The sequence below is a fragment of the Nanorana parkeri genome, unplaced genomic scaffold, assembly GCF_000935625.1.
Source record: "Nanorana parkeri isolate BGI_ZX_2015 unplaced genomic scaffold, ASM93562v1 scaffold468, whole genome shotgun sequence".
NCBI lineage: Eukaryota > Metazoa > Chordata > Amphibia > Anura > Dicroglossidae > Nanorana > Nanorana parkeri.
Window position 1 is genome coordinate 1,023,029 of NW_017306736.1, and position 23,911 is coordinate 1,046,939.

The 23,911-nt window shown below is 41.9% G+C and overlaps 1 protein-coding gene across 1 annotated transcript in view; it reads left to right on the forward strand.

The window, feature by feature from the left end:
- The window catches only part of CUNH6orf106 (chromosome unknown C6orf106 homolog), a 37,226-nt gene that overhangs the window by 6,051 nt on the left and 7,264 nt on the right, over positions 1 to 23,911 (forward strand). Inside the window, exons 2-4 of the mRNA XM_018560601.1 lie at positions 10,924 to 11,078; positions 12,373 to 12,570; positions 16,651 to 16,937. Of these exons, the coding sequence (XP_018416103.1) occupies positions 10,924 to 11,078; positions 12,373 to 12,570; positions 16,651 to 16,937 (640 nt within the window). The remainder of the gene's footprint in view (positions 1 to 10,923; positions 11,079 to 12,372; positions 12,571 to 16,650; positions 16,938 to 23,911) is intronic.

Consider the following 23,911-nt stretch of genomic DNA (forward strand, 5'->3'; position numbering starts at 1 on the left):
TAGTATGTTTTTTTTGCAAGTTTGGTGTTTTATTTTAAATAAAAGTCTGGTTACTTTTAGGGATGCAGCGATACTTGGTGCAGATACCGCCTATTTGGTGCGAGTACTCGTACTTGTCCAAATGCTCCGATACAGGAACTTCTGGTCAGAGGCAGATTTTCTCTTACCGTCAGTGCCGTGAGGGAACATGGAGTCAGCTTTCGAATCAGGAAGCCAGGTAGTGGGTAACGACTCAATGCTGTTTGGCTGGGAGTCCGGCTTCCAGGCCAAACTGGAAAAAGTGTAAGCTGTTTTCACCTCATCACCGTTGTTATTATGAAATACACATTTCTTAGGTGAGTGATACATTCTTAGGGGCATATTGTGTTTCCTTTGTTGCCCACAATGTTATTGCTACCTTCTCTGATACAGTCTCATCAAAATATATTTTGTTATATTATGCTATCGACTTGACCGATCTTTTCCTACTTCCTAGCTTGTTATTCAGGCATCCTTTCTAGTATCATGTTATATTCTCTGACTTCACAGGATCTAAGGGAAGTAACTCCACGCAGCAAGTGCATTTTGCCAACATTTTATGCATGGTAGATTGCCACTTGAACAATGCTGAGAACTTTTACGCTGCCATTGCTTGATGAGTTTATTTTTTCAATGCATCACTGGAATTTCATCCTTGGATCTGCATCTTTGAAGCAGACACTAAAATTACTGCCCAGTCTCTTCCAAAGTTAGATACTGATAGAAGATTCAATAAAATCCAAAGTCGCCAGACCTGATTGGCCGGTGAGCGGGGGACACAGACCACTGCAGCCCGCACCAGTGGAGAGGAGAGTCCACTGTGACTGTGCAATCCCCCGCTGCTGCTCCTTTCTTCCTCCTGCCTGCCCTGTTCCTCCTCTTGTGCCGGTGTTCTATCAATCTCACGGACTATAGTCCGAGGAATTGATAGAAAACCATCTGGGACCATGTGGATTAAAAGTAGCCACCCTCGGAAAATAAGTTTTAGCTGTGCAGTTTTTTAAATTATTTTTATGGACGTGGTGTCCAACACTGCTGCTAATAGGAACACAGATGGTTACAACTACAGGTATTTAATTTTATTTTAATAACTTGGGTTTAGTGTCACTTTAAAAAAACTTGCTATCCATCACTGATGCCGATCAGCAGTGTCCCCAATTTCCTGGCTGCAAGTTCTAAGCCATGACATGTTGAATACATTTTGATTGTGCAACCTCATTTATCATAATGTATCAAATATGACCTCGCGCCAAACAGAGCAAAAAATCTGCTTATAGGGTTTCTAAACCCTCACAGTTTTTTGCATATATCTACTCGGGTGTGGAAATTTTGGAAAAAACTACTTGTCCAAGGACTAAAGCGGGAGCCGAATCTACTTGTCCCTCATGACAATCTACTTGTCCTGATACAAAAAAAATAATTTTAACCAAAACCGTGTTTAGTAGTGCTAAGAAGCGCTTCTCATTGGTCAGTGCCGTCAGGTGACTGCGTTGACCAACGAGTGCTTGCAATTTGCAAGCGAAAATTCAGAATACATGGAACAGGTACAGATAGTACACCCGTACTGGTGGACGGGAAGGACCGTTTGCTGAAAGGTAAGTATAGTGGGAGGGAGAGTTGTGCGGGTAATTCCATTTTCCCAAATTACTTGGGAAAGTGAATTTACCCTCTAGGGTTGGTGCAGACTTGGGGATTCCCAGGACGTGCGATCGTGTGTGGTGGCATACCGCGGTTGCATCCGCATGTATGGGGTTATATCTGCGTGGCAATCGCTGAAAAAAAGGTAGATGTACCTATTTTCACGACATGCACCGCGCAGTGTTTTCAACCGTGATCGCCCGCGGCGGTATTGCAGCAGGAAAACGCGCAATCTGCCTGCGGATGACTGGGGTGCCATTAGAAAATAATGGCACTGACAGCACGATCGGCGGTGGTGTGAGATTCCGTGACCACCCAGCCATCCGCTCGGTTTCGTGCACGATGACCAGGCAGTCACAGATCGCACACCACTGCCGATCGCGCTGGCAGTGCCATTATTTTCTAATGGCACCCCAGTCATGCCAGGCAGATTGCGCGTTTTCCTGCTGCAATACCGCCCTGCCCGTGCGGTTGCACACGATTGCAGTTGAAAACACTGCACGTTTATTCGCGTGCAGATGGGGGCAGTGGGGCTGGTTTTCATTTTTTCTGTTTTTATTTACTTTGTAAAAAATGTTCATTTGTTTTATTATTTTTACTTAATCGCCTTTTTTTTTTTTACATTTTTATTTAGTTACATTTTTAATTATTATTTTTTACTTTTTCTTTTTAACTATTTAAAAAAAAAAACTTTTTATTGTATTGCTATCACACAGGGAATAATAATCCCCTGTGTAATAGCATTTGGAGGTGACAGGTACTCTTTATTGACCCTGTCACCTCCAACACAGGAGTTCTAGCATAGCACTGTTGCTAGAACTCCTGTGATAGGAACGAGCATCGGCCGCCGGGGACAGAGGCTGGGGGAGGTGACAGAGCCTGTCACAGCTCCACCATCCGGATTCGTCACTGCTCCACGCCCCCCGCTCTGTCACGCCCTCTGCTCCGTCACCATCTCATTCAACCGTTTCGTCCCCGCTCTCGGCGCTCCGTCCCCGCTCCGTCCCCGCTCTCGGGGCTCCACGCCCCCCGCTCGTAGTGCCGCTCTCGGCGCTCAAAGAAAGCCAGCCCGCAAAAACCACTTGCCCGGTGCCCGGAACTACATGTCCCAGGCATCGGGCGATACGAATTCCACACCCCTGCTACTGCTAGCAGGCAGCAGATATATCCAAAAAGTTTAAAAGAAAAACGCTTTTAAACTTACCTGTGTCTTCCCACACGCTCCCGTCTGAAAATCTGAACATTCTCGGGCGGCCGCAAAGCATCTTGGGGAGGGCGCATGCGCAGTTCGGATTTTCGGCTGGGCGACGAGGAGAGACACAAGGTAAGTCTATGGACGCGTGCACCCGCATACAGACACCGTGGGACAGGAAGTGCCAGCAAGGACAGAGGAATCAGCGCTGGATCGGAGACCCGCAGCGGCGCTGGAGAGAAGGCTGAAAACGACAGGAAAGAAGATGATTGCCTTAGGAGACATCATTTAAGGTAACTGCTTTAATTAGCATTGGGGGGAGGGAAAAAAATGTTTGCCTTTAATGTCACTTTAAAGTGTTTGTTTTAAATCAAGCAGCAAGTACAAAAATCAGTATGTATAACCAATTTAAACAATGCTAAATAAAACCTAAATGCGTCGTGCTCCCACCTTCTAGCCCTTTAAATATAACATATATCTATAAATCCTAATATAATCAACGAAAAATACGTTTAATATTCCAAATGTAAAATATGCACGAAAAATATAAAAAAAAATCACAGGATATGCCGATTTTAATTATAATGAAATAAATCTGTTTCCCGTAGTCCCAATACAGCTCCAGATGCACCAAAATATACAGTATAACAGTCTTTGAAGTGCTGTGGGAATCCTCCACCAAATTTAATCCGCCATATTTGGTCCTCTTTAGAGAACAGGCGGAGTTCTGTGACGGTAACAAGCAGACACACAGGAGGGAGAGCACACAGCTCTGTTGTCGATATTCTTGGCTAATCTCTTTATTTAATGCGGTACTTTGGATGCATTTTAATGTAAGTAGATTGCAATAAAATCCTGTTTTGGTTTAACACGGAGTACATTATGAATTGTGTTTTTGTTTAATTCATAATTATCTGGATACAGATGGTGGTGGTGGAGGAGAGACTAATAGCATTGAGCGCCTCCAGTCTTGGGTACAACCCTGCTCAGTGGATAAGGGGACCAGTGTTCTGAAACCTTTTTCCAAGGTTGGGAGGTGAGCTGCTGTCTGAAGGGATGTAAACACAGTAGATGTCATTTGGTGATGGATTCTTGGAGCATTAGACAGACTGTTATATATGTTATATATTTTGATGTATCTGGAACTGTATTGGGACTAGAGGAAATTGATTAATTTGATTTATTTATAAGTAATTGGTACATTCTATTCTATTCATTCTATTCAGGTTTGGTGAGAACCCTGTGCATGTATGTTGGTATTGTTTATTTTTTTTTCTTTCCTTTTTTATTGCATCTGGTGAATTACATCTCTGCGTGCTTTTCCTATTTGTTCATAGGATTACCCAGGTGAATAAATGCTGATATAGGCTAGGCTTATAGATGATATATTTTGGAATCTCAATTATGTTCACCTGAGTACTAGATGCGAGCCACATCCAGCAGTTGTGTGAAGATTACTCCTGATGCTCTCCAGCAGAGCTGTGTAGGTGATCTGCAGTGTTAATTTTGGCTGACCCATGCCGTTTGTATTCGTTTTACCATGTTTACATAGAGAAGAAATTGGTACTTTTGAGTGTTTTGACATTCTTGCTTATAAAACTTGAAAGTGAAAATGAAATTATATAATTGCCAAATTTAAATGGTAAAGTATATGGCTAGGAAGAATCGTGGAAAAATACAAATATTTAACGGTTAGTTCAGCTTTCTTTTCTCAGTCAGAAGAGAGTTCATTGCTCTTGTGCAGCCCTCAGGTAAATGATGGTGCTCCCTTCCGTACCATTAGGGGGTGCTTGTCCTAATGGCCGGTCCATTCTAGTAAGAAGACAGGCTCCAGCCATGAAAACCGGATCCATGTCAGTCACTGCTCCCCGCAAGGACTCGCCCTCCCACCTCTTTATTCCTCCAGTGCTAACTGGAGGGACAGATAGGGGAGGGGGTCGGCGCAGTTGGCTCTGGCTCTAGAGAGGCAGAGGCAGCTGTCAATCAGGCAACGCTATGGATCCTGACAATATTCCTGGCTCTGTGCTGTCAGCATGTAACTGGAAAGTTGCCCTCTCTCATCTACGCTGGGAGTAGGGCACAGCAAGCAGTGGGTGGGTGCAATAGCCAGCCTGCTATTGCAGTTTGCAATGGCCAATAGCAGGCTGGCTATTGCACCAGCCCACTACCTGCTGTATTTACATTCAGCTGCCATCTGTGGAATCTTGCTTCTGGCACCTGTCATTACCTGGCTGAAGCTAAACAAGCGCCATGTGCTTACAATACAATTATTTATTTATTTATTTTTTAAATAATTTTCAGTTTCGGACGAACACATTCTGCTGCGGGAGATGCATTGCAGAGACATTTATTTAAATGGCACCCCAAACGCGCATCCCACCCACAGTGTGATCGCCCGCACTGGAACACACGGTACTGCAGTACTGTGCAGTGCTATTGCAAAAAATTTTGCTTGCAGTTTTTTTTCTGAAGTAAACTTTGTAACACTGCAGTTGTGTATCTTATTTTAAATTAACCGGCCGGACGGTGGATTCTTGAATGCAGGTGGGTGTTTTTAAACGTCCTTTCCCATCCCGCTCGTGCCCGCCGCTAGGCGGCGGCACGCAAGAGCAGGAAATCTGCTCGAAATGTAAGCAGCCGGCAATGGCTGTTTTACATACAATCGTTCTGGTGTCTGTAGAGACTCCTGATCGCTTATATTATCTGTGTGGCCTCTGCTATGCCTGGTGCGGGCCCGGGACTGGCACAGCGGCTCTGTGACAGGAGTTCAGTACATGATCTCACTCTGATCTCCTTCCCGTTCACTAAATGCAGGGAAGTGATGTATATTACATCACTTCCGCATTCAGCTGTCATTCCCGGCTTCAGAAGCCGGAGAGCAGCTGGTGAAGCAGATCTCTGCTTCATAAGCTTCTCTGAGCGTTCCTAGGTGACATTAGAGATCTGAAAGACCCCTGATGTCTCCATAAAGAGGACTGGTCACTGTATATTGGCTATCACATAGGGGGCTTCTTAGCATGTCGCTTATTTAAAAAAAAAATGTAAAGTCCCCTGCCCCCGCATACACACCCAAACATGCGTCGGGTGCGCCTACGTGCGAAAGCAATGATTGCGCCGCACATGTTACATATCACTGCAATGTTGGAGTGAGAGCAATAATTTTAGAGCAATCAATCACTGATAACACTAAACTGATGAGCAGTAAAAGCTTTTAAATTGTCGCCTATGGCTAGTTTTGGTTGTGGTAGTTTTTTGCGATTTCGCAGGCACATGCAATTTTAAAGCTTGACATGTTTGCTGTCTTATTTACCCGACGTGACTCCGTCTTTTATATTGTACCCAAAAATTGGGTAATGTTTTACAACCATAAGTAGGGAAAACAGGGTTTTTTTGGGGGGAGGGGGTTCCAAAATTTTCGGTAATTTTTTCTTATAGTAAAAAATAACCCCTGTGGTTATTAAATACCACCAAAAAAGCTCTATCTGTCCCCAAAAAATAGTATAACATTAATTTCAGTACAGCGTTGCATGACTGAATAAATGTGAGTCTCAAAGTACTGTACCACTAAATAGTGAAAAATAGCTTGGCCAGGAAGGTAGGATGGTATTTATTTTTTTATCCGATTTAATCGTAAAAAAATCACCAACTAATCGATTTATGAAAATAATCAATAGTTGCAGCCCTACATTTGACCTGCTGTTGGCTTCCAATCTGCATCAGGCTGTTTTTTATCATTAGTTTGTATGGGGAGAAAAGCAGTGAAGCAAACAAAAACCTATGTATACAGTCCCTTATTTTACCAGCTTGCTCATCTTGAAGCCCTCTAACAGTCTTCCCTCATTTACTGATTGTGTTGATGATTTGCTAAATAACATCTGCATATTTGCATGGCTGGCTTGCTTTACTAGTATGTTACCTTGACCCTATGAATCATTGTACTTTGAATCAAACAGATTGGTGAAGTTGCCAAGTTTTTTCAGTTACACAAGACACACCTTAATTAGTAGAGCTAAGTTGCATTTGTAAATTCCTGTGGGGATTATTGTCATACGCTAAATTGCAGGAAAACACATTTGGTTTTCGTGCACTGCCATTGAAGTCTGTAGTGTAATAAATGCAAACTGATGCTCCAAAAATGCACCGTTTGCTATTTTTCCCAATACGCAGTAGCTTCCTGGTGTGAATTAGCCCCCATAGAAAAGAATGGAAAGGTGTGTTTGACAACCTGCATTAAAGGTGAACTATGGGGCAATGTTTTCTTCCCATTAACGTCTTCATCATGAGAGATGGAATCTCCTCCCCAAACCACAGGAAACACGTCACCCAACTAGCCATTAAAAGGCCAGCCTCTTCTCCTGTCCCTCGGCCTTTGTGTTTCCTCGGTCAAACTGGGGAGCGCGTCACTGGAACGCTGGGGAAACCTCCATGTGGCAACGGTTTGCCCTGGGTTTTCCCTCTTTGAGTGGATCTGCCTGACTGTCTGTATGGGCTCATCAGAGATCAATTGTAGGTTTTGGAACCATTTAGTCCTCCTAGCAAGGCAGGGGGTATGCTGGCTTCCTTTCCTCCTTCGGTGCCCATCAAGGGCCGGGACTGGAATGATGGAGCTCCCTTGACTGGCTCACGAGTGACTGCCAGTCAGAGGGGTTTGTTCATTCTTTGTGGCTTCGGGATGTATTCCGCAGCCAGACTGGTTGGCTGTGCACGTCACTTCGAGTGCCAGTGACGTCATTTCCGGGCGGCGAGGCTAATCCGTTTCAACCCTTGCTTTCGGCGCAGGGGGAAGGGGAGGGCCTTGCTTGTCATATTCAGCGCAGCTCTCAGTAGTGCCTGAGAAAACGCCAGTGGTATTTGTCTGTCAGCACGCTCCGCTAGATTCGGCTTTACCTCTGCAGTCGTGTACAACACCAGATACCGGTCATTCTGGCAGCAGCCCAGCTCAGGTATGGTGGATTTTGTTTGCAGTCTCACCTCCCTGTTTCCTCTGACCTTTGTCCCTTGGTGTAGGGCGCCTTGGTGTTGAGGCGCACCCTTAACTTAAGGTTGAGTTAGTAGATCTTATTCCTCGTTGGTTCTCTTTTGGCAGACTAAGGCTTCAGATAAAACTAAGGTGGCATCTAAGAAGAAGTGCGCTGTTTACGCAATCAAGCGAAGCTCCAGTTATGCAAAACCTTTGTGTCAAAAGTGTATTGACAATCTCTTTAAAGAGGAATCCACCTCAGCTTGCAGTAATCTCTTGGCTAGGGTTAAGGAGGAATTGTCTTTTACTTTTCAATCTTTTAGATTGATATTGGAGGGTTTTAAACCTAGTACCAGTACCGTTCAATTGCCCACTCCTATAGGTTCTGGTCCTGTGAAGTCTTTAGGAGTGTCTGAGCAGGAGGATCTAAGTGAACCAGGTCCCTCCTATAATGTATTAGTCATCAGAGGATTTAAGTACCCAAGATGGCGCTTCCAGTGCTTTCAGGTATAAGTTATCTTTAGAAGATGTAGATGACTTACTGCCATTGGTAGTACTTTGGAAATACAAGAAGAACGTGTCGGCTATCCAGACACGATCTCATGTATCGGGGATTACAACAAAAGAAGTCTATAGTTTTTCCTGCACTTAAAATTCTTTTAGAACCAATTGTTAGAGAATGGGCAGACCCAGAAAAGAAGCCTCAGGTCTAGCAATCTCAAGTGGAGGTTTCCTTTTGATGACTACCCCGCTTTAGTTTGGAACAAGACTCCCACATGGGATGCTCCTTTTGGCTAAAGTTTCCCAAAAAATCTGATTAGTCTTCCAGGACAGCAGCTGCCCACCCATTAATGCTTATTGTTTTGAGGTTTTTGGTGGTGTTGTCTGTTTTTTTTTCTTTTTTCCAGTTTTTTTTTCGGTTCTCATGATGACTGGGGACTGGAGAGGAGACGGGCCTTTTAAAGGCTAGTTGGGTGACGTGTAGGGCTGCAGCTAACGATTATTTTCATAATCGATTAGTTAACTTTGATTAATCGGATTAAATAAAAATGTATATTGTCCATTTATTTAAAATAAAATACACAAATGCAGTGCTGCAGACAAAGTTTACTTCAGAATAAACCGGTATGCACATTTTTTAAAATCGCACTGCACTGGAATGCAGGGAATTGCAGTACCGTGCCTTCCAGTGCGGGCGATCACAATACGGACAGTAGGTGCATTTAGGATCCATTGAAATGAATGGCAGCGCAACGCACCTCCTGCAGCAAAATTTGTCAGGCTGAAAATGACTTTTCCCACCTTATTATATATAAAATTGTATGTATTAGAATATACATTTTAATTAGTTTCATGGATTTTTAAAAATGTGAATTGTAAAATAAGAAGAAAAAAAAAACTTATTTCGAAAATGACACACCCCAAACAATATTTTTATTTTTTTTAACTTTTTTATTTTTTAAACTTTTTTTTTTTTATTGCTGGAAGCAATAGCCAGCCTATTGCATTTTAAAATATCCAATAGCAGGCTGGGTATGGCTCCCAGCCCTTTAGATGCAGAGGAGAGGTGGGGCTGAGGAGGAACGGGCCGGGGAAGAGGAGACATGGGGCGGCAGTGCAGGTACGGAGGGCAGCGGGGGGAAGCCAGCACCAGCGGGGAGGAGAACGGAGGAGCAGTGCGGCGGCAACTAATCGGAAATCAACGAATTGATTACAATCGTTGCCAACACTTCTCATTATTGAATATAATCAATTTAATTAGTTGTTGCAGCCCTAGTGACGTGTTTCCTGTGGTTTGGGGAGGAGATTCCATCTCTCATGATGCTGTCCTGGAAGACTATTGGAAATAGAGTTACCGGTAAGTTCTAACTCTGGATTTTTCCCATAGTTCTCCTCAGGGTCACGGTAAGACATATACCAACATTTTAAATGATTAAAAATGCTTACTGATAGCTGTGTAATATATTTTATTTAATAAAATCCCATACTGATGTATTTACTAACCAACTGTGGTGGACTAATGATGTGTAAGACTGTCTAAACTGCCTGTTGCTGTTCAAAAGTGCAGATTTTCAAGACTCTCTCTTTTTTTCCCCTGGAAGCTATTCTCCTCCCATTGGAGCAGCAGATGCTTAGATCCTGAATGTTTGTGTATTGGACCAGAAATGCCTTGGAAATTGTTTATGGTTTGGATGGTGATGCATTTCTCAAAGTATATTTAAATACAAAAATGTAATATATTGCAGCTTACCATTTCTTAGATGTGACAGTTGTCTTAGTTCTGTAAAAACAGAAAATACCTATTGATCCTGTCAGAAATCTTATGTTCTTTATAATTTCTGATGGATTGAACTCAAATCTCAAACAATGTTATTGGCTTTCATAGCTATTGTTTGTAAACTACAGAACAACTCTGTGTGTAATGAAGATGAGGAGAGGAGGAGGTGTTTGTAGTCCAAATCATGAGTCACTGTCATCCTAGGGCAGGAAGTATGTTGTTGGTAGAATCACCAAGCAAAAAAAAGCTTAAACAATAAAAAAAACTAATGCAGCTGTCACATCTTAATGGTAAGCTGCAATATTTACTGTATATTACATTGTTGTTTTTGTATTTAGGTATGCATTGTTGTGCATACCCATAAGAAAATATGGGTAGATAGAAAAAGGGTGAGCTAGAGATGGGAGTGTTTTTCTTATCATTTTTTAGGCTACTGCCAAGGCAACGTAAAGGTGAGCTTATTCATTTCAAAATCACAAAAGGGATACTTGAGTCCATCCCAACCACATAAACCCATCAAGCTTACATTTGATATAAGACAAGATCTGTAGAGTGGGTCAAGCAGACCTGGTCTCTTAAAAGAAAAACGCAAGTAGGTATCGATGAGGAGAATTTAGTATGAATTGAATGAGGCCATAAACTACCATTCTGGATCAACATCTAGTAAAGGTGTGGATTTTTTTGTTTTATTTATTATTATTATTATTATTATTATTATTATTATTATTATTATTTTGTTCACATGTGTTCATATCTTATGCTGTTCCATGTAGTTTATTGATCACATTTTTTTTAAAACTAAATAATAATGATGATGCATGTATTTGTATCTTTCAGGAACTTACAGGCAGCAATCGGGGCATATTATGACTTTGAGAGTCCAAATGTCAATATCCCTTGCATGTCTTTTGTAGAAGATGTAACCATTGGTGAAGGAGAGTCTGTGCCTCCGGACACCCAGTTTACCAAAACCTGGAGAGTTCAAAACACAGGTAACTCATTTAGCCTATGATTACACTGGGGAACACATTTTTTGTTGCATTGATATCAGCACTTGTTTTTACCTAATTTGAGTGTACTGAATTCAAATCTGAAATTAGTTTTTCTCTGTAAGCTCTAGATTTTTTGGAATTCAACATTCTTATTTTTCCCAATATCTGAGAAAATTATGGTCATGCAGTCTTTAAAATTGGGCTTAAACAACAGTTTTGGCAAAGATATTCTTTATGTATTCACAAAAACATGCAAGTGCATCACAATCTGCATACATTTTGAAAAAGGACCAAAAAAAATCACTTGTGTGGAGTAAAATATGTATCACCACATGAGGTCTTGATAGAAGCGCTCTCCCTGCCTATCACTAACAGCCCCAAGGTACTCGGGGAATTGATCAATGTGACTATTCAGAAAATGGAGCTCGACACTCATGTTGCACCCGAGAGTGAAAAAACCCAACAGCGTTCTAGTAATGAGAACCTCATAGTTATCTGCCTTTTTGTTACCAAGAATGTTTTGTATAACTGCCACAAAAGACAGCCATGCTGCCGCCTTCTTGTCATTTATCTTCCTGACGCACTCCTCATGAAAAATCTTTGCTTTTTCTGCAACCTCAGCACTAAATGAATGGAAAGCACTCAGTACAGAGGCTTCCCATTCATTCGGAATCTGTAGGTAATAAAACATTTACTTTCAACCAGTTATGAATGGATAGAAGCCTCTATACAGAGTGCTTCCACCCATTGAGAAACTCATGAATGAATAGGAAGTGATGTAAAGAACTTCTTGTTGATTCATATTTAGGGACACCTAGTACTACGTGTCCCTAGTTGTTTACAAACACTGGAGTGATCAGCTGACCACTCCAGTGTTTGTTCTGCACATATATTTATTGATCCTCCCGCTCTCCATCCTGATCAGCTCGGCACGCACAGGCAGAGCCACCGGCGATCCTGAATCTGACAGCTGGCGGCTCTGCTCACCACTCAGCCATCTTGAATGTCATGGCTCCCTACTCCGCACAGTATATGACCTCCTGTAACCCTGAGGAGAACTATGGGCAAAAAAAGGTTGCCCCACAGTTCTCTTTTAAAGAACAACCTTATTAAAGGTAAAGTTCTGTAGTGAGGGTTTTTTTTAATGCAGTTTTTAAGAATGTACTTAGTTCAAGCTAGTTAACCTATCTTGTTGTTGAGCAGCATTTGAAACCTGGAAAGGGATATTTTTTTGTTGACTTGCATAATTAGTTTTAAGTTTTTCAATTATTTGTTTTTTTTTGTCTTTTTCTAGGATCCGAGGCATGGCCACCAGGTGTATGTCTGCGGTATGTGGGAGGTGATCAGTTTGGCCATGTAAACATGGTATTGGTGCGTTCTTTAGACACACAGGAGATGACAGATGTCAGTGTGCCAATGTGCAGCCCTAATCAGCCTGGCATGTATCAGGGCCAGTGGAGAATGTGTACTGCAACTGGCTTGTATTTTGGAGGTGAGAAAATAAGTTGTTTTTTTTCCTGTCTTCATTCTCTACTAATCCAACACATTGTAAAGCTTAACTCCAGACTCAAAAACAATTAAACATTTTTTTTATTAGATTCAAAGTGTCTAAATCTGATTCGGGGGCACCAGAAGCCTTTGCAAACCCAAATATTTTCTTGTAAAAGTAGTGGTGACATTATTACTTTGTTACACATAGCCCATGCAGGAAGCAGAACTGTGAAGGGGTCCTCGGGTCCACGCACTACAGGTCTCTTTATCATCCATTGCAAACACAGGAATGTCGTAATTCTTAGACATTTAGGTTATACTGTCACCTTTTATGAGGACACTGGCAGGTAAACACTGTCAAGCCAGCCCCTGTATAACCTTACCTCCAACCGACATGCCTCAGATTCTGCTAGTTTCCTAGGAGGTTAGATTTGCTAGCTTTTTCAATTTATTTCGACAACCAAGATAGTCTGTAGATCTTTTTCTTTTTTCGGTGACTTCTTCAAGACTTCTTCTTCAGCAAAAATGCTGCTTGACCTAGTCTCTACACAGCAGCTAAACTGATCGGTGTAGCCTCAGCAAATGCCTCAGAGGCTGTATCTGGACCATGCTGGACTGAAAAAATGCTGGGTTAGCCTGGAATGTGACCTTCAGACACTAGGCTCTGGATTGTGGCACTTTCTAGATTGTACATTTGTGTCAGCAACAGAATGCTTTCCAGGCCCAGAGCTGTGGCGCAGCCTTTAGTGTGACCTAATCTCTGAAGACCAATGCAGTGAGTAGGCCTCTGGTTGTGACGAGACTATCCTCGAATGAGACATTTGGGCATTGGGTTGTACAAGTGACCTTTGTATTAGCTGCAGAGTGCTCTACAGTTCTGGAGCCAAGGCACAGACTTTGAAGTGACCCAGTCTTTGAGGACTCAAATATTGGGTTAGGTCTGCTGGGCTGAAACATTGGGAACTACCTCACAATTGTCAAAAAATTCCCACCAATGCCATTTTACATCGTTAATGGCCAAGACTGAGCGCTGACATCATCAGCTAGGTGAGGTGTTGTGTTCTCTTGATCCTGACATCTATTGTGCTTTGGTGCCACCTACGACAGAATCAGTTTCTGAACCTACTTGACCCCACCTGTGTGCCTAAAGCTCCTATTACTATCTCTGATAAAGAATCCTCACAGCCTTCTAACAAAGAGCCTGTATTTTAGCAAGTTCCATATGATTCAGATTTACATGGAGTTTTTGCTAATTGGATGGATGCAGTGCATTCTATACTACAGGTGGAGGATAAGGCTGTTGTTCCAGTATTAGTCTTTTAGATCTATTATAGATGCAAAAATCTTCTCACTACACTCTGTATCTAAATGGAAATAACCTTTCAATTATGGCGTTCTACTGACCATGTGAACTGGGTTTTTTTCCTTTGAAAGGGGATTTATTGACAAGTGGTCTCTGCCTACTGTAGATGCTCCTGTCATCAACCTTAACAAACATACTACCCATGGAACCCCTGGATAGAGTATTTGTTTCCTACTGCTTTCCAACATACCTGTATCCCCATCTGATAGTAACTGCATGTAGTTTAATAAGGGCACCAGAGGGATAGACATAGCTCCCCTTCTTTTCCTTCCCTTGTTTGCTCCTCCTCCTTCGCATGCTCCCTTCTTTTACCTATCGCGTCCCCTCTTTGGCCTCCGATTGTTTTCTTCTTTCCTCTCCTCTTCTATTCCTTTCTTCCCTTGCATTAAATTTGTTTCTATTGAGGTACCACAAAAATACTTCTCCCCCTTGGAGTGGACACTTTACACCTGTGTTCATTTTTTCCCAGAGTTTTTTTACTCCATTCCATTGGCCTATTATGTCTGTTTTGCCCACGGCTATTCTGTTTGTGTTTATGGCAATGCAATCTTTTTTTGACTTGCCTCTATTTTTTTTGACTGGGATAAGTTCCTTCTATTCCATCGTTTTGTGGGAGCCAGATTCTTCAGTGTTTTCCCTTTTTTGTTGTATCCCCTTTGCGCAATGCTCAGGACACCTTCTCTAAGAGTCCTTGCCCTATACTGATGCAGTTGCTGCTAAACCAACGGTTATATGATCTACATCCCTTGAGTATAGGAGATCCTTAGCCATTTACCTCTTGTAGACGTTAAGATTTTTGGGACCTCCATTTCACATACCCCCTTCTAATGCTGTTTCTCAAGCACTTTTCAATTCTTTTGAGTGTCTTTTGGACCAACAATAAGTACTATCCTTGTCGCACTCCTTACCGATATGTCCCTTGTAATGGGGGGTGCTCGCATTGACCGCGGATGGCATCGCGAATGTCAGCAAAATTGTAGAAATGTCACCAGCACACCAATCCTTTTAAGATAGCAAAAGCTTCATTTATTGAAGTTTTTTGTCATATGACCAAAAACTTCAATAAATGAAGCTTTTGCTATCTTAAAAGGATTGGTGTGCTGGTGACATTTCTACAATTTTTTTGGACCAACAAGTCCCACTAACTATCATATACCAATCAGCGTGGGAATGATCCCCTTTTCTTTTCCTCCTCTTCTAATGGATGTGTCCACTTCCTTACTGCTTGAGTCTGGTTCCATGGAATATGTATTTTCTCAAGTTGTTGAAGGACCTTTATGTTGGTCAGTTATAACTCTGACCTCTGCTGAACTTTATCTGGAGTTTTCAACTTCTCCACTTCTGGAAAAATGAAAAATTCCCCTCTGACGTAGTAACTAACACCTTACCTAACTGTGTTGGGTACGACATATGTGTCCCCACTGTTTTCTTCCTACACTTAAAATATTGTTTGCAGATCCCTTCATCTGATAAAGTATGCATCTTAATAAGATATCCGCAAGCAGGATACTCTGTGTTACCCCACTGCATAGTTCCGCTTAGTGAGATAGGTCCCACAAAAGCCCCCCAAGACTTACACTATCTATGGAGGATAGAGCCTCTTCCTACTCTTTTTAGATTATTCCTAGTGGATTAGTACCCCTAGCACCTCTGCAGGGGATCCTACCCTTTACAGGGTTTAGTTTACTGATTTCTAGAATCATTTGTTAAATGACTGACCAGGTAGTTTTTTGTGTAACTATCACATCCTTCAAACACCTTTTGGGTATCAGTTGGAAGAACAGTGACTGCTCTTTTATACATGAACCTCCCTACAGGTGAAACTCGAATAATTAGAATATTGTGTAAAAGTAATTGCAGTAAGTGCTGCAAAAGGGGCCCAAACCAAGTACTGAGTACATATCCATGCTTGTACTTTTCAGAGGTCCGATATTGTTCTATGTACAATCCTTGTTTTATTGATTGCATGTAATAATCTACTTTTTTGAGGTTGTGGATTTGGGGTTCTTGGGGTTTTCATGAGCTGTAAGCCATAATCATCACAATTATGACAAATCACGGCTTGAATTATCCTGCTTTGCATGTAATGAGTCTATCTCATATATTAGTTTCACCTTTTAAGTTGCATTAGTGAAATAAATGAACTTTGCACGATATTCTAATTATTCGAGTTTCACCTGTATATGGAGACAAGGTGCAGGAGTTGTTTTGTGAAGGATTACTGCACAGATCTGGGAGAAATGCACAACGACGCCAAGATTTAATTAAGAATACGCATGGCTCTTGTATTTTTGTAACTTGTTTAGCCTGAAGTTCAGCCTTAAAGCAAAACGCTACCAACGTTTAGTTGTAGGTGGTATTGGAAATGGGCATTTGTTTAACTTTTTAAATGATACTTAACTTGGAGCCTAAGTGTGAAGTCCTGTAACTGTAAAGTTGTTTAAAAGGGGTAGCCTATTATAAAATTTGGATGGAGCCGAAGGGAAGAATCACAATTTTGGATTTAAATACCAGAGTAGGAAAGGTAAGTTTGATTTAAATATAGTTTAATCTGAAATGTGCTTCTTGGGGGGGGGGGAGGAGTTTTGGGTGGTTGTCTCTTGCACTGTTTGCTTTTATGCAGTAAATAATTATAATAAAGATTGCCACATTTATTTTGCTTATGAACATTTTATTGTGGCTTTCCTAACTCATCCATTTATTGTGCTTTCCCTTCAGATGTCATCTGGGTTATTCTGAGCGTGGAAGCTGGCGGCCTCTTGGGTGTTACCCAACAGCTCTCTTCTTTTGACACGGAGTTCAACACTCAACCTCATCGCAATGTAAGTGGTGACTACAACCCTTTCGCCTCACCGCAGAAGAATCGTTCCCCAGAAGGGGAGAACATGGGCACCTGGCCTGAAACAGAGACTTCTGAAAGAGAACAGAATGGACTATCTCAGACCTCTGTAAATATATGTGCAACGGATTGTCCAGCAAGCCGTTCTGTAGCAACGTATAGAGAGGTGAGGTGCTCTGGTTTGCCACTGGAAAAAAAACATTTAGAGGAAGAGACTGAAAAGGTATATAGGAAATAAATAATATACTGACATTTGACAGTATGAGTGCCATTGTTTCACTGTAGGCAAGAATAGTTTAAAGTGCAACTCCAGCTACCTTTTTTTTGTAGGATAACATTAGAACTCTTGTTCAAACTGCTGTCCAGGGCTCCTTAGAGAGATTGCTGCTCACCTGTCAGATTGACAACAGATTCACCAGACAAGTGAATAATATATAACAGGAAGACAAATGAAAATAAAAGGCTGACGGGTTACCGTACTCAAAAAGAAATAAAAAAACATTTGTTTTTCGTTATTTCTGTCAGTGTAAACTTTTTTCCCCTGTCTGTCTGGTAAAACTGTTGTCACCGAAACAGCAAGTGAGGGGAAATCTCAGAGAGCCCTGGATAGCGGTAAGACCAGAGTTTTAATCCTTCCCTATTATATCCAAAACAAAAAGAATTTTGGCTGATCCTAAACTTTATTCTTAGACAAAAAATTGTGGCAGTTATATTTTGCATAGTATATTATCATTTAGTAGAAACTTTTTCTTAATTTGCCTGATATGCTTCCAGGAGCCCACACATAACGAGCCCAAAACACATTTCTCCTCGCACAGTGCCTGTGGTGGTACGTCTTAGTCTGGGCAGAACAGCGTGGCTAGGTGGTGGGCTGATGACTAGACGTGTGTCTCACGCTGCTAACTAAACAAATTTGGCAACTGCACAAATCAGTTTATAACTAGCTTTCAAAGTAAGGTGCACATGGCAGGGTTTTCCACAGTACAAACACAAAAATTTACCAGCTAGCCTCTAAAACAGCTTTTGCAAAATATGTGGAAGCCACCATGTCTTGGCAAGGCTCCTCTGTGTAGTGTGGTCCTAACTTTTAATGTATGAGAGCATCCATCATGGAGTATATATAGCTATGGATAAATTGAGTGCAGTTATACCTGGAGGTAACCTATTCCATTTTCTCCTAACAGGCGCTACCTGTTTTTTTGACATCTCAGTTTGCGGTATGTCCACATGTGTAGGACCCTATGGTTGAAGTGTTGGTCAACGGAATGGGCTTGTAGGAAAGCCCTTCTCTGTTTTCCTTTTGTGGTTAACAGACTCCTTGCAGCATGGCTGGACATAGTCATAAACATCACAGGGGTTGCGCCCATCGTCCCCAGGCTTGTATAAGCAAGACTCAGCACTGTAAGAATACAACATCCTTTCCTGCTGTCAAGCAGGGACCCCAAGGACCACTAAAGCATCTTGACCACCCAAGACCACTTTCTCTGCAGGATGCAAAAGGCCTTGGTGGATCAAGATTGCCGAACCAACTGACAAATCTCCGTCAACCTCCGGGTGACTCCACTTTTTTTGTAGAGCACATGTAGCAGATGTGTGAGTGCAGGAAGTTGGTATTTTTAAAAATTAAAGTTTTACTCCTCTCCCCCCTCCCCAGCCTAACACACTTGCACACACTTTTTTTTTCCCGTCAAACCTTCTTATCTAGCCCCAGTAGTTGACAGACCTTCACCTGGCAATTCAGGGACTACGAACACAGAGTATAATGACCTTAGGCTGCCAGGATTTTCTTACCTCAGGCAAGCGAACTTTCTTATTTGACAACAACGTAATTCCACAGAGTGGTCTCTCTATCTGGAGGAGTTCCAGGAACTCACTCTCTGTTGGGGGTTGCCACATGTGGACCTAATTAAGTCCTTCTTTAACAAGGAACCTAAAAGGTTGGTAGCCAGATCCTTGGATCTGTTGACAAAGATAGGGGATGCTGTGCTGACATCGGGGGATCAATATTTACCCATCTACGCATTTCTTCCTCTTAAAGTTGTTACCTCAGTTGCTTTGGGGGATTAAGGTAGAGGGCATTCTGGTGATTCTAATTGCTCCGGATTGGCCTAGAAGGGCTTGTTACACAGACTAATTTCATCTGCTCACAAATGCATCAGCACTACTTGGAAACACACCAGTAGCTGTGCGTTGTAGTGGTGGACGGCAGTATGTACACAGACTGAGTGACTATTCTGTCCAGACTGCAATTCGGACCTCTGCTCAATTAAAATTTTACTCACCAGACCTCCTTGAATTTTAATTCACTATCCCTGCTCTACAGTTTGCAGATTCCTTTCTTGTTATTATAGAGGGTTCCAAAAACCTCTGGTCTACAACAAGTTATCAGGGCCAGTGCTCAGGAGACCAACTGATTCTGCAAGAAACTCAAACTTTTAAGCATCAATTAGCTTACATTTTAAGTGATTTAATCAGCACTTGGAATAGCTTAAAAACATTTTGTCTTTAATATCATTTTAAGGCATATAAGTTGAAGCATAGGAGGGATTCCCTTTTTCTGTCAACATTCATTTCACTAGGACAGCAAGTGCTGCTTTCCCCATCAGGCATCTGTGTCAAGTTTGCAAGGCTGCGACTTGGGCTTTATGTACTTACCATAAAATCAGTTGAAGGACACAGCTTCCTCACCTCATGTGTAGTTATTTCCATTGTTTTTGTACCGCTTGAGCAACTGAGCAGTGTAGAAAAGGGGGTTGGACTTCAGTTTTGTGCCTAGCTTCCAATCCTCCCTGTAGGCAACAGTATAATCCACAGTTCAAGTATATGAATGTCGTGTCCATCAATGAACTCCAAGGAAGAAGTACAAAAATCCCCCTTTTTTTTTTGTCCCAGCAAATTGTCATTCACATAAAAGCCAGCAGGAACAAAACTGCAACATATTGCAGGAAAAGGGAATGCAAAGGAAAGAAAACATAAAGCTAATATTTAGTTTCCTTTCTAATTTTCATATATTTTATTTATATTTTGCAGATTGATTGTACTTTACTTTAATCCAAACACTGATACCCAAGAGCATCAACAACCTTAAAGTATATTTCCACTTTTGCAGCCAAATTGGGATCTATTTTATATGTGTTGCATGTTCCCATTCACATAGCACAAGCTAAAAAAAAAATGTATAAAATGCTTTTCTTGTATTTTTTATTTTTTATACAATCTTTATCATTATAGAGAATATAAACATTAGGAGTAGAAAAGGCAGATATACAAAAACATTTTACCAAGAATGGGCACCCTCAAATATATACATAAAAACACTGGAAAGACGAGGTGCATGCGTAAGAGTAGTGCAATGCAATCAGGACAAACATTAGAATCAGAAGAGAACCGAAAAACAAACAAGAAAAGGAAGCGAGAGAAAAAAAAAAACCCTGAGTCAATCAAGAGAAATAAATAAGGAAGCTGACTGAATGGGAAGAGGACAACTATGTCAACCTGCTGGAAAATAAAGATTAAGGTATTGGTAGCAATGTCGAGCATGGTAGCACCATTAAAGGGAGGGAGCCCCCTCGGTCCAGGATAAAGCCCCACCTTTCAGATCTGCGTACTGTCTTATCTAATCCTGCAAGTCAGGAGAAAAGTAATGATTTCAAGTGGCCCAGATGTTATAGAATTTCTCAAATTTACCTTTTACAATTTGCAATCCATTGCTCAGAACCCATAATATCAGAAACCTGGCGGATCCACTCCGCTCTGGAGGTGACCGTGGGGCTTCTCCCAATACCTTGGGATTAACCGTTGCGCCACATTAAAGAGGTGTGGTAGGGATGTGGTTTCATATTTAGCCGTGGAAAAGGGCAGATAATGAAGAAAAAAAACAGAAGGAGTAAACTGGAGATTCATGCCAAGAATAAGCTGTATTTGTTCTCGTATGTCTTGCCAAAACGACTTAAAGCAGACCTGTACGCTCTAAAATCTAATTCTACCAATGCATCCCTCTATGTATGATGATTAAAAATAACAGACGTGTTGGATTTAAAATGCTGTGATTTTTAAAATACTTACACTTGCAAAGCATTCAATACCTGCTTTGAAAGGGCAAAAAGACTTCAGTTTGCCAAAGCATTGCACACTGGGTATTGCCTTGTCATCAGCAGAGCATTGCTGGGAAATCTCATCTGTATTCTCATTAGATCTCAGGGAAAGGCATTTTCCTCCCCTGAGATGATGTGCATGGTCACCAATGGTCGTCAATGCTAAAGCCTGATGAAGGGACCCTGTGCGGTCCCAAAAGCGCTTGTTTGGTCATATGACAAAAAACTTCAATAAATGAAGCTTTTGCTATCTTAAAAGGACTGGTGTGCTGGTGACATTTCTACAATATTGCTGACATTCGCGGCGCCATCCGCAGTCACTGCGAGTACCCCCCACTACAAGGGACATATCGGTAAGGAGTGCGACAAGGATAGTACTTATGGTCACATGTCTAGTCACATGTGCCAGAAATCCAGGAAGTAAAGGGAGAGCTAGTAATCTGCCCTCAGTAAACATGGCCCCAGCCAGAAGACTGGGGAAGAAAAGAGAGATAAGGTATGCAAGGAATACAAAGCCGGCAATTATCTAGAAGTATGTGTTTGTAGATTGTCCTTACTAAACATTTCTAAAGGTGTGCTTGTTGTTCTTTTAAAGATATGGGCAAAGGTCCACTTTAAGCTTTAGACAGTCCCACCGGACATGTAAGTGCGTGCCAGGTAACCCATTAGTTCCCCCAACAAAAAGAGGTAGCGTTTTGGTATATTTTATCACTGGGTGAGCACCTTGTAATTAGTTTCCTGGGATCTGGTATCTATTGAGGAGGTTTGAGCGAGCGTGAGAATTTGGTAAGTGAAAGTCACGTTCCCACGCCCCAATAAAGTATAAACAGCACGTTGAGCCCATTTGCAGCAGTAGTTTATACATAAGGGAAAGAGTCTGACTGGGAGGAGACTTAGAATTGCACAATTGCTCAAAAGGAATGAGTCAGTGGTTTTGAAGGCCTGATGGAGGAAGCATGTAGCCGAAGAAAGTGACTAAGTTGCGAGTATCTCCAGGAGTCGAAAGGAAAGGTACCCCACCTATCCCTCATAACGTCTAACGGGGCAAGGGAATTTCCAGACATAAATTTACATAAATGGACGTCAGCATCTGATGCCCAAGAACGAAAGGACAGGTGCTCACCCGGCAGGAGCCAGAGGTATCCACCAATACGGTGTTAGGTGGGATATTCTAGGAGCCAGATCCCCACGTTTGTTAACAAGATCCCACACATTTAGAGTATGCGTGCATTCCCAAACTGCCAGTCCATTTACTGCGTTGTAGGATACTATATGAAAGCCGGGGCCTTCTGCTGTTCCCCTCAAAACGTAGGAATAGACTCGGTAACTGGTGGAAAAACGAGGGCGGTATTTTAATTGGGAGTGATTGTAAGAGGAATAAGACTCTCGGCAATGCATTCATTTTTATAGAGTGCTGAAATCTTAACACCTTATGTTGGGGCCTAGTCCAAACACAATAAGGGTCTCCTCCAAGACACCCAGTCCACCCTGTCAAATGCCTTTTTGGCATCAGTCGATAGCAGGACACACGGAGCGGAGGCTGAATCAGACTCAATACAATGGATCAGATTCAGAGCACAGATGGTGTTATCACAAGATTCTCTACCCCGTATGAAGCCTGTTTAATCAGGGTGAACCAAGGTCGAGAGGAGACCCCCCCCAGTCTGTTAGGCAGGACCTTAGACAGTATCTTCACATCAGTGTTGAAGGACATTGGTCTATAGTTTTGAGATCCATGCCCTCCTTTGGGGCTTCTTGCTTTTTAGATTGCTTTTACTTAGTGTTTCTTGACTACTTAACCACCTCCCGTCCAACGGCTGTAACTAAATGGCCGAACAGGAGCCTTGTAGATGTGGGTGGGCGTTTTAAGACGCACAAGTGGGCAAACTACGTTAAATGTAAACAGCTGGCGATGGCTGTTTTAAATACAAGCGCTCCGGCGTCTGTAGAGACGCCCAATCGCTTGTGTTTTGTGCGGGTTTGCAGCTGGCCCCCACCCACCAGTCCCAAGATCCGGTGAAGGATGGGACCGGCGCGGCTGCTCTGTCACCGTAGATCAGAGGGAGATCAGTACACGATTTCCCTCTGAGCTCCTCTCTGGTGTCAGAATGCAGGAAGTGATTGTATTACTTCACTTCCGCATTCGGCTGTTATTCTGGAGCTGGAGAAAAGTTGGTGAAGCAGATCTGTTTCATCAGCTTTTCCGGTGGTCCATAGGTGACATTAGTGATTTTGGAGACCCTGATGTCTCAATAAAGAGGACCTGTCACGTAAATCAGCTCTGTCATGTAAATCAGTTATCACATAGGGGGCTTCTTAGCCCCCTATGTGATAGCAGTAAAGTTAAGTGTAAAAAAAAAAAAAAAAAGTTTTAGAAAAATTTAAAGAAGCATGAGAAAAATTGAATCGCATTTTTAAAAAAAATGGAAAAGTCCCCTGCCTCCACATGCAAACATGCATCAGGTGTGCCTACGTGCGAAAACGGCTATTGCGCCCATTGTGCTGCACATGGTAAATATCACCGCGAACATCAGATCGTGAGCAATAATTTTAGGGCCATTAATCACTAATAGCACTAAACTGATGAGCGGTAAAAGCTTTTAAACTGCCACGTATGCCCAATTTTGTGTGTAGTAGAGTTTTTTGCGATTTTGCAGGCACGCACAATTTTAAGGCTTGTCATGTTTGGTGTCTATTTACCTGATGCGACCCCGACTTTTATATTTTACCAAAAAATTGGGGTGATAAATGTTTCATAATTTAGGGAAATAGTTTTATTTTTTTCAAAGTTTTCAATACTTTTTTACAGTTTTTATAGTAAAAAAAAAAATAAAACCCCCAGTGGTGATTAAATACCACCAAAGGAAAGCTCTATCTGTCCCAAAAAAATTATATAAAGTTAATTTCAGTACAGCGTTGCATGACGGAATAAATGTCAAAGTACTGCAGCGCTGAATACTGAAAAATGGCCTGGACAGGAAGGGCGTTTAACTCCCCTGGTCTTCAAGTCGTTAAAGGTTAAGATTTCTCCTTCTTTGTAATGTGA